General features: G+C 35.7%; 1 protein-coding gene across 1 annotated transcript in view; it reads right to left on the bottom strand.

Annotated features, from left to right (window-relative positions):
- LOC306851725 (rho GTPase-activating protein 32-like) overlaps window positions 1–14,937 on the bottom strand; it is a gene marked incomplete at both ends in the record, with an annotated part of 34,818 nt that extends 19,881 nt beyond the window's left edge. Inside the window, 5 exons of the mRNA XM_079388164.1 lie at window positions 1,948–2,034; window positions 10,602–10,686; window positions 10,783–10,877; window positions 10,971–11,058; window positions 14,849–14,937. Of these exons, the coding sequence (XP_079244290.1) occupies window positions 1,948–2,034; window positions 10,602–10,686; window positions 10,783–10,877; window positions 10,971–11,058; window positions 14,849–14,937 (444 nt within the window). The remainder of the gene's footprint in view (window positions 1–1,947; window positions 2,035–10,601; window positions 10,687–10,782; window positions 10,878–10,970; window positions 11,059–14,848) is intronic.
- Window positions 14,938–18,382: the final 3,445 nt, after the last annotated feature.

Below are 18,382 nucleotides of genomic sequence, written 5' to 3'. Positions count from 1 at the left end.
TGCTATTTTACCATGCTCTCTTGTACAAACAGAAATAAGCTTTATAGAATCACTAATACCTCTTCAAAAATAATTGGTCTTTCTACCCCTAATTTGTCAGTTCTGATTGATACTGCCATCATTCGCAGGGCAAAAACTATAATAAGTAACCCTAGTCATCCTCTTAATTCATGTTTTGCTCTTCTTCCATCAGGTTGTAGATACAAACAGTTACCCCCCAAAAAAGCACGTTTGGGGAAAAGTTTTGTACCCTCTGCTATTAGAATGTTAAATTCACAGAAACTGGGGAGTGTGTAATTTAAAAGTTAAATTGTTTTGTTGGTGCTACTACCTTTGGGGTAATGTATGTGTAGGACTGCTGATGCACATCTGGTGCAGTTTACATGCATCATGTGTACTGACTTTTTACATTTGTATTTGGTGGAAATATGTGTGTATCACTTATGCGTGTATTGTGTACTACAGCTGGGGTACAGTCTGTGGAAACAAGTTTCCTCTTTCTTAGGGACAATAAAGAATGAATCTGAAGTGATCTTTTTTTAATATAATAATTCATAATTAGGGAATATACCATATGGTTTTCAAATTTGTCTGCTTTATTTATTTATTTATTTTAAACGGAAACTAACTCAGCAAGGACTCGTTAAAGGGTAACTCCACCCCAAAATGAAAATTTTGTCACTAATCACTTATCCCCATGTCGTTCCAAACCCGTAAAAGCTTAGTTTGTCTTCAGAACACAATTTAAGAGTCAATGGTTTTCATCCAAAATATCTTAAATTGTGTTCTGAAGCTGAACGAAGCTTTTAAGGGTTTTGAACGACATGGGGATAAGTGATTAATGACAAAATTTTCATTTTGGGGTGGAGTTACCCTTTAAACTGGTCAAAAGCAACAATAAAGGCATTGTTACAGACACTGTGTTCTTACAAAATATTTCAAATAAATGCTGTTCATAAATAAATGAATCCTGAAAAAATACGTATTACAATTTCGACAAAAAATAAAAAAAGACATTAAGCAGTACAACTGTTTGTCACCATTGATAATAGTAAGAAATGTTTCACGAGCAGCAAATCAGCATATTAGAGTGATTTCTGAAGGATCATGTGGCACTGAAGACTGAATTAATGATGCTGAAAATTGATGATCACTGTAATAAACTGCATTTAAAAAAATATTAAAATATAAATTATTTATTTTAATTATTATTTAATTAGAATCGCTATGTTAGAAAAAAGGTTTATTATTTGAAATAATTGTAAGATTTTATGGATTTTCTATCCACTTGGATGTGTCCACTGTAGTCTCAGTGTTAGCCTATAACGGAATCATAAACTCTCTTGATTCAGATAGTTTCTATTATTGCATGGTAGCATCATAACACCCAGTGTTTGGTTAAGGAGGCTGAATTCATAGCTTATGTGTCTGTGGTTTGTAGATTTCATACAACTGTAAAACAATGCGATTTGTTCCAGTGGTGGAACAAATAGTTCAGAAACAGCAGAGCGGGACTCTTCTAAATCCTTTCAGCTCTTACACGTACCAGCACAAAAACAGACTTTGAATTCATATTTTTAGAAGTTCTGTGAACGAGTATAAATCCATTCCAGAGCCCCATTGTTTTAGTATGGTAAGAAATGCAGGACCAAGTGTATTTATATTTTCAGCTTTGTCTTCATCTTTGCCTCAAAATCCTGTCTTTTCCTAAACCCAGACACATTCCATGAAACAGATAAATTGCTGTGCAAACTGCATGTGGCTGGCCGGCCCGTTTGATCTGAAGCTCTTAAAGGTCTTTTTATAACTTCACCATTTTTCCAAGGCTTAGCTTTTGCTCTGTTGCCATAACAAATCAGTGATCCTGGGATGATATTTCTTCTGCTCTGTCACACAGAAACTGCTACAGAGGTTCTATGTGAAAATTTCTCTGTGAAACAAGCTTACCTGGCAACAGATCTGGACCAGATACACCGACTCCTTTGAGTCCAGGCCATTGTGTGTGAGGTCCTTCTGATCGTCAGATAAAGACAGCTGTGGAGAGATGCACAGAGAGCAAGTCTGAATTTTCAGTATCCTTTCATACTCTTATTACTATATATTCAACAACAAATAAATAACAAAATGTAAAAGGGAGACAATAAAAGCAATAAATATTGTTACATATTGTACTATAAACCACAATATAACCATACATCACAATGCTCCTATGTGGCACCAAAAGTTTAAAATTACAAAATTATACAATTATAATTATGATTTTGGCTTATTCTCTGTTCACTTTTGTTTATTAATGCTGATCTACTGTTGACTTAAAATCTGAACATTCTAAGCAAAACAATAGAATCAAACAGCATGAAAACAGTTAAATATTTTCTAAAAGGCAGCTTGGATTTCAAATAATAGATATTGCTCAAAATGTAGTTTTAAAAAAGCATTGTGACATTTCAAGCATCAGTGGCTTCATTCATCTATTAAAAATCACTTCAGGACTAGTTGGTCATTGCAAAAAGAAGAGAAAAACTGTATTTACATTATATATACAAAATTCAATGGGCAACTGTATAATGGCATTTAAATGTAAATGAAAATTTAAAAAATCTGATAAATATGAAAGAAATATGCTAAAGTAAAAAAAAATTTAAAAAATTGGCAAACAAATTTTAACGTTGTCTTCTTTAACTACTTCAAAGCTGAAATCATGATATAAAGCACAACTAAAAGCATTAAAATGAATAATGACATAAAAATCTTGACTTAAAAGTCATCAGCTCCAGAGAGAATGAGAGAAATACAGACACACATTCCTCACTGCAGCTGGAAATGCAGTTGTAGCACAGCTCAAACATGACAATGGATTTTTAAAGGCTGCAAAAACAACAGGCCCTGATAACTGACACAGAGACAACAGACATCTACACACGACAGAAAGAAGAAACAGCTGCAGGTACACCACCCCTCAACAGTGTCTGATTCTTTCTGGATTCACAAAGCTAACACATCAAGGAATATTCCCAAAACACTAGTAGAGCAGTTCCAGAGCATCTTTATAAAGGATTTTGCTCAGAAGTTTCCACAGCTGCTGGCTAAACCCCCCAACATTATATGATCCTCCTCTATAACATCACAATATCACAACATCTACTTGTCTCTGAAAATGTAAGCCAACCCGTGAGCCCCAAAACTGAAGTGATTCAGGGGTTTCCATATGCACATTAATAATCCAGTAAGGCAAACTCCTTTGCAGTGTCTGCTGTAATTTACTTCTCTGCATCATCTCAGTAATGCAGACTCTCCATGCATCATTCAACACACACATATACCAGCCTCCACATCAAAGACAAGAACTGCATTCCTTTAATTGATAGAAAATGCTGAGCCACTTCAAAGGTGCATTAAACAAATGAAAGCATTGATTATTTACAGATAAAACTAACAGAAACTTTTTTTTTTTTCCTAACAGAAACTTACACAAGCTTTAATGACCTACTTAAGCATTGCAGTTCAGTAGAGTAATATAAAGTGCAGGATAAGCACTTGACTTACAGTAGATCTGTCAACATCTTTCACCCAAGCACAAAATACTGGACATAAGTCCATTAAAATAATGTAAACATTAATGTATTTCTACATGTTAATACATCTGCTTGAATTAAAAAAAATTGGATCAGCAAAACTGGTTACAAAACACAAAAATGGCAAAACAATATTTTTAAAATATAAAATAAATTTTTCCTGTTTTATTTTCCAGTGGAAACAGCTAATAAATAAATAATCTTACAAATTAAATTTACACAATTTCTATAGTACTGCAGGGAAAAAGACAAGTATTGCAACTACAGAACTTCACACAAAATATGACATGTAGTGTAGTATATATATATTATTTTGTATGTTTTTAACACACTGCATGGCAGTAGAACCCCATGACAAAGCAGCCAAGGATTTCCATTTCCTCAAAGAGGGTATAATTATTCCTCTCCTAATGAAATAGGATGGATACTCACTGATACGGCGTCTGTCTCGTCTTATCAGCACACTCAGGCCCATTCTGACCCGATAGTTCCCTATAGTCTCGCACCTGAGCCTTTTTCCCTATTCAGCCTCTGCTGATGTTCTGCACGGCTGCTGCACGCAGACGCAGTAACCCGTCACACACACCCCCACAGACCAGCAGCCTGTGCTCAGTCAGCCCAGCTCATCAAAAACAAATGGCTCGATTCACAGCAGAATGAAAATCAGCAATACGCTGCAGTCAAAACACATCCTGTCTGAAACACGGACCTTTTCCAATCTTCATCTCCTGCAGTAGAGGGATGTGCATGATGCTGTGTCTAATTACAACTGAGGAAGGGGACAAATATAGAAATGGAGCTCCCCCTTCGCTCCACCATCTTAGCCCCTCCCTGCTCTAGATGTTGGTCCTCCCTCTGAATCCATGCAGAACGGAGCTGCGCTCTCAGATACCGACCTCAGAACAGGAGAACATGTGCATCGATCTCTGATGTTGTTTGGAGTTCAGTGCAGCAGTTTTTTAAAATGGTTGTGGGATTTTAACATCAGGCATTCAATGGTAACAATTTATTACCAAAATTGCTTATTTTACAAAAGTAACTAAAATCATCCATCAAATCAGACACTAATATTATTATTAGTGATATTTGTGAAGCACTGAATTGTGCAGTTTGAGGAGAGGTGTGCTATGACTTTTATAACCAATCAGGTGTACGATGCTCACACAGCAGGTGAAAATTTGGGCCAAAAATTGGACGAAATGTGTGACATCAGAATGTCATAGAGATTTGGGGGTGGGCTGATTTCACTCAGCCAAACAAGCAGACAATGAACGGTGACATTTCAACTTCCTAGCCATGCCCTAGCAACTAGTTACAGCACCTTAGCAACCAGCCTATAGACTTCCATTAAAAAGGTGAGAGGTGTATCTGTGGAACAGAACATCGTAAAGACAAGTAGGTGGCCTTTTTTGACTTGTGGCATGGGAGTTGCTTTATATCATTCATACTGGCGGCAAGCAGGCTTTAGAATGTCATCATTTTCAGCTGCCAAGCCACCTCCCTTGCAACCAAACAGAGTACCCTAGCAACCATTTAGCAAAACCTATATCTCTGTATCAGAACATCGTATAGACATGGCACATGGCTCTTTTGCTTGTGCTAGCAAACGAGACTTCCAACATGCTACACATGCTAGCAGTGAACAGTCACATGCTAACAGAGATTAGCTAAGTGTTAAAATATGCCAAAATTCCAATCTAATTGTTAAAACATGATTAAAAAAAGACCCTAGTGTCTGCACAGTGCTGCATTTTACCACGTTAAGCACCACTCACTTTTTTTTCAAAAACATTTACATAATCTAGTTATTATTGCGGTTATTATTATGCTTAATTATACACAAAATTATTACAATTTCCAATATCATAGACTGATTTTTGTATAGGTTCACTCTCTGAAGATTTGTTGTTTAGGAAAAATGTATTTGATAACTCAATAATAATAATTTCAATTTCACATTTACATTTCATTTCAATGACATTAAAAGACCCCATTAAATGATTGGATAACCACCTGCCATCTTTTTCTTTTTTTTTTTTTTTGACATATTTCCTACTGAAACAGGAAATTAAGATGAGACATACTCTATTTAAAAAAAAAAAAAAAAAAAAAGTCAAGTCGGAATACTCGTTTGAAATGCTAAAAGCCTGACACGCTGTGATCTTTGCTCCCAAATTGTTTTTAATGTAATTTAATGACCACAAGGTGTCTTCATCATATTTACTAAATTAGTAAAATATATGAACATCTACACAATGCCATGTTACCAGAGGGAAACTCTGTGTATATACACAAAGCGTATATGCATGTATGTGTAAAAAAAAAAATTATATATATATATATATATATATGTGTGTGTGTGTGTGTGTGTGTGTGTGTGTGTGTGTGTGTGTGTGTGTGTGTAATAATTTTAGGTCATGTAATACCAGGACTTTAAAAAAAGGTGCAAAAAAGACTACAAATTGCAGCTTTGTCTGGATGTGATAAACAACCTAAAATGAGAAATACAAATTGCCCAATAAGCCCATGTTTTTTCTGACCAAAACCACTTAAACGCACACTGTAATTATGATTTCGTATCTTGGAACTTCCCATGAGTCATCAAAATGTTTGGCTCATATTCCCAGATATGGAGCATCAGACGGGCATTGGACACCAATGGGCGTGAGCCCATGGAATGATGGATTCCCAGAAGAGAAAGACATTTGTAAATGTGTCTATTTTGACAACTTCAAGAAGTACACTCATATACAATACAGATAACCTCAAAACAGTGAGGTGCTGTGGTGAAAATGCCACTTTGTGACCTTACCATGACAGGCCCCGTCTAAACCACTGGTTTGACAAATTCCTCTGGAAAAAGCATGACAAATTTTTTCCTTTAGTTGAATCTATGAAATCCCAGATCAGCTCTAAACTTCATGTAATACTGAATAAAAGACATAAGCGCATTTAAGATTATAGCACCTGGTCTGGTATTTGCAACTGTGATGAAAATGGGTAAAAAGCAGACACCAAAGGTCAACGGCCACAGCTTTGTGTCAAACAATCTGTGGATTAAAATTCCACTTGTATAATAATTCCAGCAAAAGCTTTTATAGTAGCAATAATCCACAAGAAAATTCCTCAAGTTACATAAAAGTTAGAAAGAGTAGCCCAGTGTTCATGAGTTGACCTTTCTCCATCTGGAGCCACGGCTAATCTACAGTGCCATAAATTACACAAGGGTTATCAGCAATTCAACCACGTCATGCATCTTCTCTTAAAGATGCACACCGGGTTTATTGCATGTCTTTGAGATGAGCCCAAAGTCTTAGAGAGAAAAAGTTAATCAGACTCCAGTTCAGTCAAAAATCTATGTCATATTCGACAAGACTTTTTGATCGTGATTTTTCAGTAAAACTGACGATGCATTGCCGTTTCACTACAAAACCATGATGTTGCTCAACCTTGATGTGGATTAAGCTCAGATTGCAGAATTATCAATATTTCAAGATCAATCCACCCATAGAAAAGCCTTTCTCACACATTTCAGCAGCACTGTTTGTTGAACTTGCTAAAAACTGGCCGGTTTGGGTGAGTGAGGGCTCCCTCCCTTCTGTCTGAGACGATTTATAGCGGAACACACATAGACTTAATCAATGCCCCAACTAGCTGCTCACACAGAGACGGAGGTTTTCAGATCAGTGAAAGCTCATTCCAGCATCATTGAATTTGGCCCAGTTCTTCCTCTGTCTCCATCTCTCTCTGCACTAGTAGGGTGGAGGCAGGGATCCTGAAAGTTCCTCTGTAAACCTGAGCCGAGGAATGTGGAACATGCACACCACCTCTGGGAATGCAACAAAGGTCTACATAAAGACGCCACAGAAGGGATGTTAACTCAATACCCTATTCTAGGACTAAACACAGACAAGGTTATTCATTCAGATACGTAAACTACAATTCAAAATTTATAAAAGGCATTGTATTCAAAATATGAAACCAGAGTCAGCTTCAAACAAATACTGTACTTGGTTTAGGACAGTTATTTAAGTTTCGCCAAATAAAATAAAATTATCATACATACTGAAACCTAAAATAAGAGTTTCTGTGTGGTGTGATATCTGAGCAAATGACCAGAGGGGAAAATAAGTATCTGTCTCACATTTAATTTATTTTATACGTCAACAAAAAAGCACACATTATTTTAGTATCATACTATTATAGTTTTTGTTATTTTAATTACATTTTATTTATAGAATTTCTGCTTTTATTTAAATTATAGTTGAGTTTTTAGTTAAATTTTGTTGTGCGTTTGTGTAATGATTACTTTTTTAAAATGTCTATGTAGTTTTATTAATTTGATTTCAGTTTTAGTTATTTACATCATGTTAAACTAAATGAAAAATGTTGCATTAGAAACTCTCTGAAATAAAATAAGTTTAAGTTTTATTTCAGTTAACATTTATTTTATTTTAAGTAACAAGTTTATGGTTTTAGCTTTAATTTTCGTTAACTGTATTAACATTCAAACGATCATGTTTACATAAAATAAACATTACAATTAAAAAAAAAATTATATTGTTTTGCAGTAAAATAATCTATAATCATTTACATCATTTATGATGTAATATTTATAAAACTATGTGGTGCATCTGTGCAAAATTTAAAACCCATTTTTATTCATCTGAATATTTTAATAACATGTTCAAAGTTATTGAACAACAACAAAAAAGGGATTCATATAGTCAAATTAAACATACAGATAAAAAATAAAAGATTATGCGTTATTAAAATACTGCTATAATGTTAATTTGGATTTATTTCTGAAGATATTCTAAATCTGGTTGTCAATAATTATGATCAGGACTTGGACTCATATATTATGATTTTTTGTTTGTTTGTTTATTTTGTTCAATTGTCCTCAATACAGAAAAGGTTCCTATCTTGTGTTCATACTGCATATGCAGGGTTTTTTTTTCCCTTCAAATTTACACCAGACAGACAAAAGGCACCATGGCATGAAACTGCCGTTATCTGATATGCATTCACTGATAGAGTATCGTTCAACTGCTGAAATGTGCACATGAGCTTTGAAAGCAACAAAAGAGAAATAGAACTAAAGGACATTCCCCCTGAAACATCAAATTTCTTATTTAACTGCCAAATTTGTAGTAGGAGAGTTTCTGTGTTCCGGTATATGCATAACTCTGGACTCCTTTAGCCCCCGGCCACAGTGTGTCAGTGTGATGCGCTCATGAGACAGAATGTGATCTAATAGAATAGGAGTCTGCATGACCTTGAGAGCTGAAAATCACAGGATGATGGTGGCGCAGAGCACAGAGCTGTAGGACAGGAGGGCAAAATTCCTGTTCCTCAGCTATGACGCGATACCCTGTTCATGATGCATCGAAACCAACACCCTCGGTTCTCAGAACGGTATGCTGCACATACAGCAAAGACTGAGGAGGGGCGCAGTGGTATTTACTGCTCTCTGCTGGAACCCATCAGCATAACAACAAAATCTGGCTGGACGAAAACGTGCTGGGACAGATATGTTGAAATGGAAATGGAGAAGTCAAGTTTGATGTTCTATCAGAGACAGTATAAGGATAAGAAAGAGAGGAAACTGACCATTTATAGAGAGAAAAAAAACAGTGGCAAATATTGGAATAGAAATCAGATCTTTCAATTGAAGTGCCAATAGACTCGGCAGAAATTACTCTAGAATGCACAGGCGTAAACACTGGACCAGGCTAAAAAATATATTTTTAGAGTAATTTGGTGGGAGGGGCGGTTGCTGAGTAAACTGACTTTCTGGAAAGGGACTGTGTGTACGTTAGAGTTTGTCAGCAGAGAACTAATGCAAATCTGCATGTCCAATCCACCTCAGCATTAATCATCATTGTTATTATGACCATGAACATAAAATGTTACGACCCACATTTATATATCATCACATTAGTATACTGTCTGTTAAGTATAAAGGATTCTGGCACAGCAAAGAGCTAGCAAGTTTGCACAATCATAACAGAGATCATTTGCATAAGAAATCTTAAAGGTCCAATAGCAAAAAATAAACATCGCTGACATGATTAAAAAGTCAAATTAAATTGGGCTATTTTGAAGCATGATACCTTGACTTGCATTATACGCACAGAAATTAAAAAAAAATAATAATTTAATGGGACAACAATGAATATGGTTAATTATAGTTTGAGAATATGTGCATTTCTGTTCAAAGGTTTGTGGTTTAGAATTTATTTTTTAAATAAATTTATAGTTTCATTTAGCAGGAACACATTTTATTGATCAAAAGTGATAGTAAATACTTGAAAAAAAATCCTTAAAAAATGTATTACTATTTACATCACCACATAAAAATATGTGGCACAAATGTTTTTAACATTAATAATAGTAAGAAATACTGCTTGGGCAGCAAACCAGAATATTATAATGATTTCTGAAGGATCATGTGACACTGAACACGGGAGTAATTATGCTGAAAATTCAGCTTTGCATAACAGTAATAAATGACATTTTAAAATATATTCAAACAGAAAGAGTTATTTTCAAATGTAATCACATTTCATATTACAAGTGTTTTTTACTGTGTTTTTGATCAAATAATTTCAGTTTGGGTGAGCAAAAGAGAATTACTTCAAAAAAATCTTACCGACCCCAAACTTTTGAACAGTAATAGAGGAGTCACTGGTTTACAAATATTTCCATTACCTGAAGAAATGGACAGTGTTAATGTTAAGACTTTTGTATGAATATAATAGTTTGGGGAGGAACAATGACGTTGAAATCCAAACAGCTAGCCAAAATATTTTCCACAGTCTGAAGATCTTTCAGGATGGCATATAACCTGACAGAGACCAATGTGTATTGCTTGTAACCTAAACCACAGCCCTAATTTCAACATGATGGATAATCTGCCATCACTGAAACCAAGACCGCAGCCAAGAGCCTAATTAACACATTCCCGTCAACCCTGACTGATCATGGCCTTCAGCAGGACTGCATTTACCATAAAACCCTCACCTGCACAGAGCCAAAGTCAACATTCTCATAGTGGAAGTGGGCACATTCTGCCAGCCTGGGAAAATGGCCTTTGGTGAGGGCCAGTCTGCAAAACAAAAAGAGCTCATCAGTATTCTGTTCCGTGGGTCTGAAAGAGACAAAACATAGAAAGAACTCTTCCCTTGAACGTATAAACACCTACTTTTTGACGTTCTTGACCTTCATGCTGGCCGTGCTGGCACATGAGCGCAGAGAAGATGCGGCAGGCAGTTCAGGGACCATCAGTGTTCCTCGTGCCTGCATATACGAATACACACATGTAAACAAACGATTACGCAGCACTCTAAATGCATGAAGAGTAACATACAGAAAGCCAGTACACACACGCACCATAACAGCAATGGCGTCCTCCCAGCCTGCAGTCTCTGCTGGCTGCAAGCTCCTATCTTCCTCCCCCTCATCCTCCTCTGGGTGGGGCCTTAAAGAAAAGAGAATCAGAGAGGGGTATATTGAAATAAGCTTATGCTATGACATACATACATACCTCTGCATCGCATCACTCGGCACAAAGCAATTACACCGATAAAATTCCTGAGCTAGGATTGTTTGAAAGGAATAGTTCACCCAAAAATGTTTTGAATCGGTTTGGCTCTTCTGTAGAACACAAAATAAGATGTTTTGCAGAATGTTCAAGCTGCTCTTTCCAACCAATGAAATCAGTTAGTGACCAGGGGTTGTCAACTTCTTAAAAAAAAAAAATCTCCTTAAAAATACCTTCTAAAGCCATACAACAAGGAACAAGCCAAAAAAGAGGCAGGAATACACCACAAGACTTTTGCCCTGATTTGCAGTCTGGAGGAGTCAACGCGAACTTAGGGTATATAGAGTTGACAGATTTATCAGAAAATAATCTTTTAGCTTTAGACTATGAATCTGTCCAGTTGGAGGATATCAAACATCTTAATATAGGATATCAAGGAGGATATCAAACATCTACATATTTTGAGCTGATTTTGATGAATCGTTTTCATCTGTCATGCATCTCTCAACAACTAAACATTTTTCTTGTGACTTTGTTGTGTTCAGAACAACTTAAAGTCTGTTAGCTTGTGATCCTCATTCACTTAGTGTATGATGCCAAGTTTTTCTTCTAAATCGTTTATAAATAAAGCAGTGTTGTTTATTTTAAGCAATCTGGCAACCATGCGCACTCGCACGTTCCTGATTGCAGAAGCGCCGCCACCGATGATCTGAAATCATCAAAAAACAAGCTGGAGTTTAGGGATCAAAATGAAAGCGTCACTCATATATTTATATATAAGCCTATAGCCTACTGAATCAGTACACATGAGGTCAAATAAATCATGTATGAGTCCACATTCTATTGATTTGTGCTCATGGTGGTGGATCATCCATAAGCCACATTTCCCCAAATTTGCAAAATTAGCAAGAAGAAATAACTATGTGTTCCAACAACTAGCTCTCCATCTGAGAGGGTTTTTAGTGCCAGTGGGAACTTAGTTTCATGCCACAGAGCTTCCCTTAAACCAGAGACAGTTGACAGATTTGTGTTCTTAGCTAAAAACTTAACCCAGTTTAAATACTTAACCCAGTTTAATTATTTCCCCCAATTGCACAGTGTAAATTGTCAATTGCTTGCACTAAAAAAGCTGACAGAATGCACGTTCTGTATTTGTTTTGCATTACTTCAGTTACATATACATGTGTTCATTTAATAAAAAGCAGTAAGTGATCACTGTTGTGGCACAAAAAAAAAAAAAATTACATGCTGAATTAGCATAACACTAAATTAATAATTATATATATATATATATATATATATAAATAAATTATAAACGTTATGCCTTTTTTTTTTAAAGCTTTTTGGGAACCCAAACTTGCTATCTCCACAACCCAACAGCTCTTTTATATGTCCCGGGCATGTGCAAAGCCCACTGCACCATCTGATACATTCCTTCTGGTCCATTTCTTTTCCTCACTTTTGGCTGCCTAATCAAGCAGGACATGCAGACAATAAACTAATCAAATTTGAGAGGCACCACTCATTACACTGAACTCATGACCTGGGTGAAGAAATAACCAAACAATGAGCTACAAGTTCACCAATGCCGAGCTGTGTCAATGACACAAGAGTAAAGCTGCTCAACAAACACACGCCAGTCCTAATGCATTTTCAGTGTGCCATTAGGATCTTGTATAGGAAAATTACAAAATCGGATATATGTTAATGAGGGTATTGAACCTTATATAATGTCTTATTATATTTAATCAGTTAGTAAAGCTGTTTAGTATGTGTAGTAGTTAAACTTTCAGATTACACAAACTTATTATGTGTGAAAATAACACTTTATAAGCCATTTGTAATGAATTACACTCAAACGTTTCATTCATTTCTAGTCTCCAAAAGTAAAAGCTCATGAAAACATGAAATGATCTGTCCATTTCAGAAATTCTCCAGAGCATTACCCAGTTCACCCTGCAGCTGAGAACATGGCCATGAGGGTCGAAACAAGGAGACATTATAGAAGATCAGATCAGAGGCGGTAAAAAGCAACCAATTGCACGTTTTGCGACGCACAAGGATATCGCTTCAATCAGTCACTCAGTCAGTCAAAATTAATCCACCCTAAATAACAAAGAGCAGGGCTAAAGTGTAACTTGAAATATGATGCGCTCCTGGGGTAAGGAAAGTTGAGCTGGAACAGCTTTAAGGATTGGAAAGCCTTTAGAATGGGAATAAAAGGCTAGAGTTTAGACGATTCATTCGGTAGACAAAAGAGAGTCAGTGATTTTGTTCCAGAACATCCCACACTCCCCCTTCCTCCAACAGATTAGACCACCGTGAGATTAAATGATAATGCCTGATCCTGTTCATGGAAAAAAGAGACAAAAGTTTACTGCCAGTTTAGTCACAGGTTCAACATAATGGCAGATTAGTGAGTTCTAAATGACTAACTATGGGTTAGTAACTATTCAACTATTGTGATTAATGAGAGTGTTCACAATGAAGTAGTCTTTTATCATATTTAGTCAATATTTAGACAATGTTTTTGGGTCTCTATTATTTAGTCAATTTGTTTTAGTCACATTTAGTCAAGCTGCACACTATAATGGTTAAACTGATAATCATTTGATCAAAATTCTAATTGCAATTATCATGACTGTTGTCATTTCAAAAACTGCTGCTCATGTCATCTAAGAAGTCATCCTTAGAAACAAATTAACAAGAAAATTAACAGAAAAAAAGAAAACTAATTGTTTGGTATTCATAATTTAATATGGTTTTGAAAAAAATATTAAATTTAATGACTCTAAAATGTCATATTGTAAAAACATTAAGTACAAACTAACAATTTTAATATATGTAATCTTAATCAGTTTAAGAAAGGTTTGTTTTTGTTTTGTTTTACAAATATCATAAATTATTAATTTATAAATATCACTAACACTGCCATAAAATGCCTAATTATCTGCTATTTTACATTATTGATATTTTTGACTTGAAGGTCTGCAATGGTCTTTATATAGTTTTTTTTTATTTGTTTGTTTGTTTGTTTTGTTTCCCCAGCATGTTTCTGCATATTGGTTGCATAACATGACTTTAATCTGGTAGGGGAAAAAAATCTAATTTTAAAAAGTAGTTGTTTTTTTTCAATAATAAACACACATTAATTACAGTACTTAATATAGTACTTAATGTCAAGGTTTTCCTTTCAAGACAATTTCTTTTAATCAGGCTTTTACTTTATTATCAGAACAGTTCTCAACCCTGCTATTTTTGTATGAATTACATGTTTAATGAATAAATTAACAGATAGTATAAAAGATGTGTCATGTCACTGACTATTACATTAAACCATGCCTGCTTCCTTGGGGTGGTACAACACAATCATTGATGTCTACTGTCCTTGTTATCATCTCTGTAGGGCACCAGTTGCACACAAATCTCCACTATAATTTACTCCTCGGGGGACAAATTCACATCTGCTGCATGCAGTGCTGCTGAAATATGCTGTCTCAGAAATAGAATAAGGAGACCGGTCACATGACGCACAAAATGCCTGTGTGTGCAAAAACCATGCACTGCACCTGATTATGCAGAGATTCACCCGAATGTAAAGAAAATGCCTCATCTAACCTTGCAAGAGAAACACACGCAGGCAGACATATATAGCATATCTAACTATAATCGAGCACCGCAGCAGCCAAAGCACACTGAGAGGTGAAGTATGCAGGCTGTTACTCACCCTTCACGGGGATCATGACTGCATGCGTCTCTCAGAGGTGTTGGAGCTCTGCTGTGTGTCGCTGCTGCAGTCCCGCTGCACGCCTCCATGATACTGAGTCACTGCAACAGCTGCCGTCTGTGAGGGGAGGGAGGAGACCGGACTTCAACATAAACCAACAACCTCGGCAAAGAATGAAGGCCTGTGGCAGAAAAATCTTTAAATGATTTGAAAATAAATAAGAATTTTCATGGAAAATGCATTTGTTTTCCCTGTTGATGGAAGATTCAAGGAATACCCCGTTTAATGATATACAGAACTAATATAAGTGTTGAGGCAATAAAAACATGTTTTGCACCCATAATAATGTGTGTTATGTCTTTAGTAAGCATTTAGATAAACTTAACCAACCACCCTTTACACAAACGTTGTTACAACAAGCTAAACCCCAGTGCCCATAAAAGGTATTAAATGATTAATAAACATTTGAAAATCATGAATAGTTTCAACTTTAGATTGGGTACCGCAACAATATTAACAAATCATTAATAAATGATTTGTAAAAATGGGACCGCTTTTGTAATTGAAATGACTTCTCATAAAGGTACTAATGAAATGAAAGTTTAATGACATTTGTAAGAATTAACCACTGATCTATTGAGCATAATGTAATATTTGTTAGTTAATGAAGCTTTTACTCATTGTAAACCATCTGTCAAAATCATTTTGAAGATATTTTAAAAAGTACAAGAATTGAAAGTTGGCATTTGTAAGCATTTCAATTTACATTAATTATCTGTTAATCATAGGGTAATGTTTAATAAGTATATTAGTAAACATCAACAAGCACATTATGTGAATATATATTAAATAATGATCTGTTAAGCATTATTTGTTAATAGTTTATAACTCTATTAATAATCAAGGAATTTTGCTGCCGTACTGAGGGTGCAGCAGGCGCAATGATATTACGCAGCGCCTGAAAGCAGTCCCCAGCTATATCATAACTAGTTACCTAGCTGGGGACTACTTTCAGGCGTTGTGTCATATCATTGCGCTGCTGCACCCATGGTACGGCAGCAAATTTCCTTGATTATTACGCTGGAATGAGAGTATAGTTCCTAGCCATATCAGCTTAGAAAACCGCAACTTTTCATTTTCCGTCGGTCTTACTGCACGATGTAACTACAGAAGAGTCAAGTTGTAAATAGGAAAATTATCGAAATTCTTTGGTCATTTTTGAGCTAGATGCTAATGGTCTAAATGAGTCTATTTCCCCCAAAAAAGTGGAGTGTTCCTTTAAGAGCTGGGGGGTGAAAACTTTTTGAATTTGAAGATCGGGGTAAATGTAACTTATTTTGTCTTCTGGGAAACATGTAAACTATGTATTCTCTGAAGGGCAGTACTAAATGAAAAAATATGATATTTAGGCAAAATAAGAAAAATGAAATCTTAATTGAAATGCTTTTGCCATTTAAAATAAAATTAAATATTTTTGTATGAGAGACTAATATTTTATTTTAACATAACTTTTTATACTAAAATCAATATCTTGTGCACTAAAAATGTCTCAAATGTAGATTTCTGTGAGCTTAATAGGTACGTTTACCCACACATCTCCATTCTGTTTAAAAGTTATTTTTGAGTGAAATGCTAATGGTCTAATCCGATTCAATGATCTATGCTAAGTGTAGCATCTGCTTATGATCCTTGATGGTCGTTGGAACTTTATGTCTTAAGAGACCCCTTTTAGCCTTTTGACATTTGCATATAATTCACAGACCTGGCCCCACATTCAACCTTTATACGGGTGCTAAATTGCCAATGGTTGTCCCCCCACTGTCAAAAAGACGCTAAACAGATTGACTATCTTTTCTATCGGACTTCAAACGCATTCCAAAGAGAACTAAATGACCCTCAGTACCAGGCCTAGCTGACCAGTGGACTCCCCCCCACGATTACAAGATACACAACACACACACACACACACACACACACGTAGAGACATTTTCTTTATTTAGACCATGATTAATCAGTTACAAAGGTATCTGGTATATGCATGTGTTGTTTGTATGTTTCCTTATTAGGGTAGTTACCACTCGTTATTCGCATTAGTAAGCTCTAAACACTCATATTCAGGTGTATGAATTTATCTCTGGATTAATATCTTTTAGATGTCTATTTCTTGATATCAAAATGATCTGCTCTTTATTTCTCAAACAATGATGTACACTATGTGATCGTGAAATGCATCATACTATTTTTACTCTACTTTGGGAAAAATTACACCGATTGAGCAGAACAGTCATAAAACATGCAAATGAGGTGTCAAGTGGGACAAAAGAAACACTTTCCCGCTGAAACTATGTGCCTTGTTATTGGTCAAACTAACCAAAATGGGTGTTACAGGGAAACCAGATAAAACTTCTCCCACACCCAAAAGGCGAGGTCTTTTCTTTACCTTCAGTGCCCTGGAGACACACACATCACCTTAGAAATATTGCGACATTGAAACAATGAAAATATTGCGATATTGCGGAGTCTGAGCTTCTGGCAGTTTTAAGTTCAGTAACTTTGTCGATTCACTTCGGACCAATCAACCCGTGGCTGGAATGACGAAGCTTTCACTCCTAAAGGAATTCACCAAGAATCTATGCATTATACATGCACCAGGACACTTTACTCAGCACCAACAAAACCAATATGCACGTAACCGCTTGTTAACTATTTAGATGCGCTTCTAGGCTTCGACCCCTTTTAATTAAGGCGATGCGATTCTCTGATGGTTCTAACAGGTTGTGTTTAGCTGATGTGTAAATCCTGCCATTACGCTCTACTCTCGTGCGCGAGCGCTCTCTCCCTCTCTCCCTCTCTCTCAATTCAATTGAGCTTTATTAGCATGACTATGTAACATATCACAATGTTGCCAAAGCAATAAGTATATTATACAAACATACAGATTAATAAAAAATAAAAAAGGGGAAATATAAACACTTTCGGTTCTGTATTAGTGAGGGAATTAATTTTCGTGGCCAGAGACAAATCATGTTATTGTACTATTAATGCTACAGTTAATTCCCGAAGATGTATATATAATTGATAACAACCCGTTATGATTAATTATGTTCATCTCACTTTGAGCTAATTTGCTACATAAGCTAAGCTAAAAGTGCTACCGCCAGACCCGGAGATCGGCTGAATGGATTCAAAAACGGTAAAACTCAACTGTTTAACTCTTGAGGAGTTGGAAAATGAGCCTATTTCCAAAAAAAGTGGAGTGTTCCTTTAATGCATTGTTTTTCCTTCTGGAGCATCAATGAGTGTGTGAGTGAGTGTGTGAGTGAGTGAGTGAGTGAGTGAGTGTGTGTGTGAACATGGTAGATTTATTTCCTTACTTTTTATTGCCATAATAGCATCTAATGCCGTACTAAATTAAATTATCAATTATAATTCTGTGAGAAATGTTGAAGGCGTCTCAATAAATTTTGGTTTGACTGCAATTCATTTGTGATTATCAAGATGAATTTGTTCTGAAAAAACATTGCCATAACAGCA

Source organism: Barbus barbus (genome assembly GCF_936440315.1).
Source record: "Barbus barbus genome assembly, chromosome: 31".
Taxonomy (NCBI): Eukaryota; Metazoa; Chordata; class Actinopteri; order Cypriniformes; family Cyprinidae; genus Barbus; species Barbus barbus.
The sequence above is the reverse complement of the archived record's forward strand: the minus strand, read 5'-3'. Positions and strand labels throughout refer to the sequence as shown.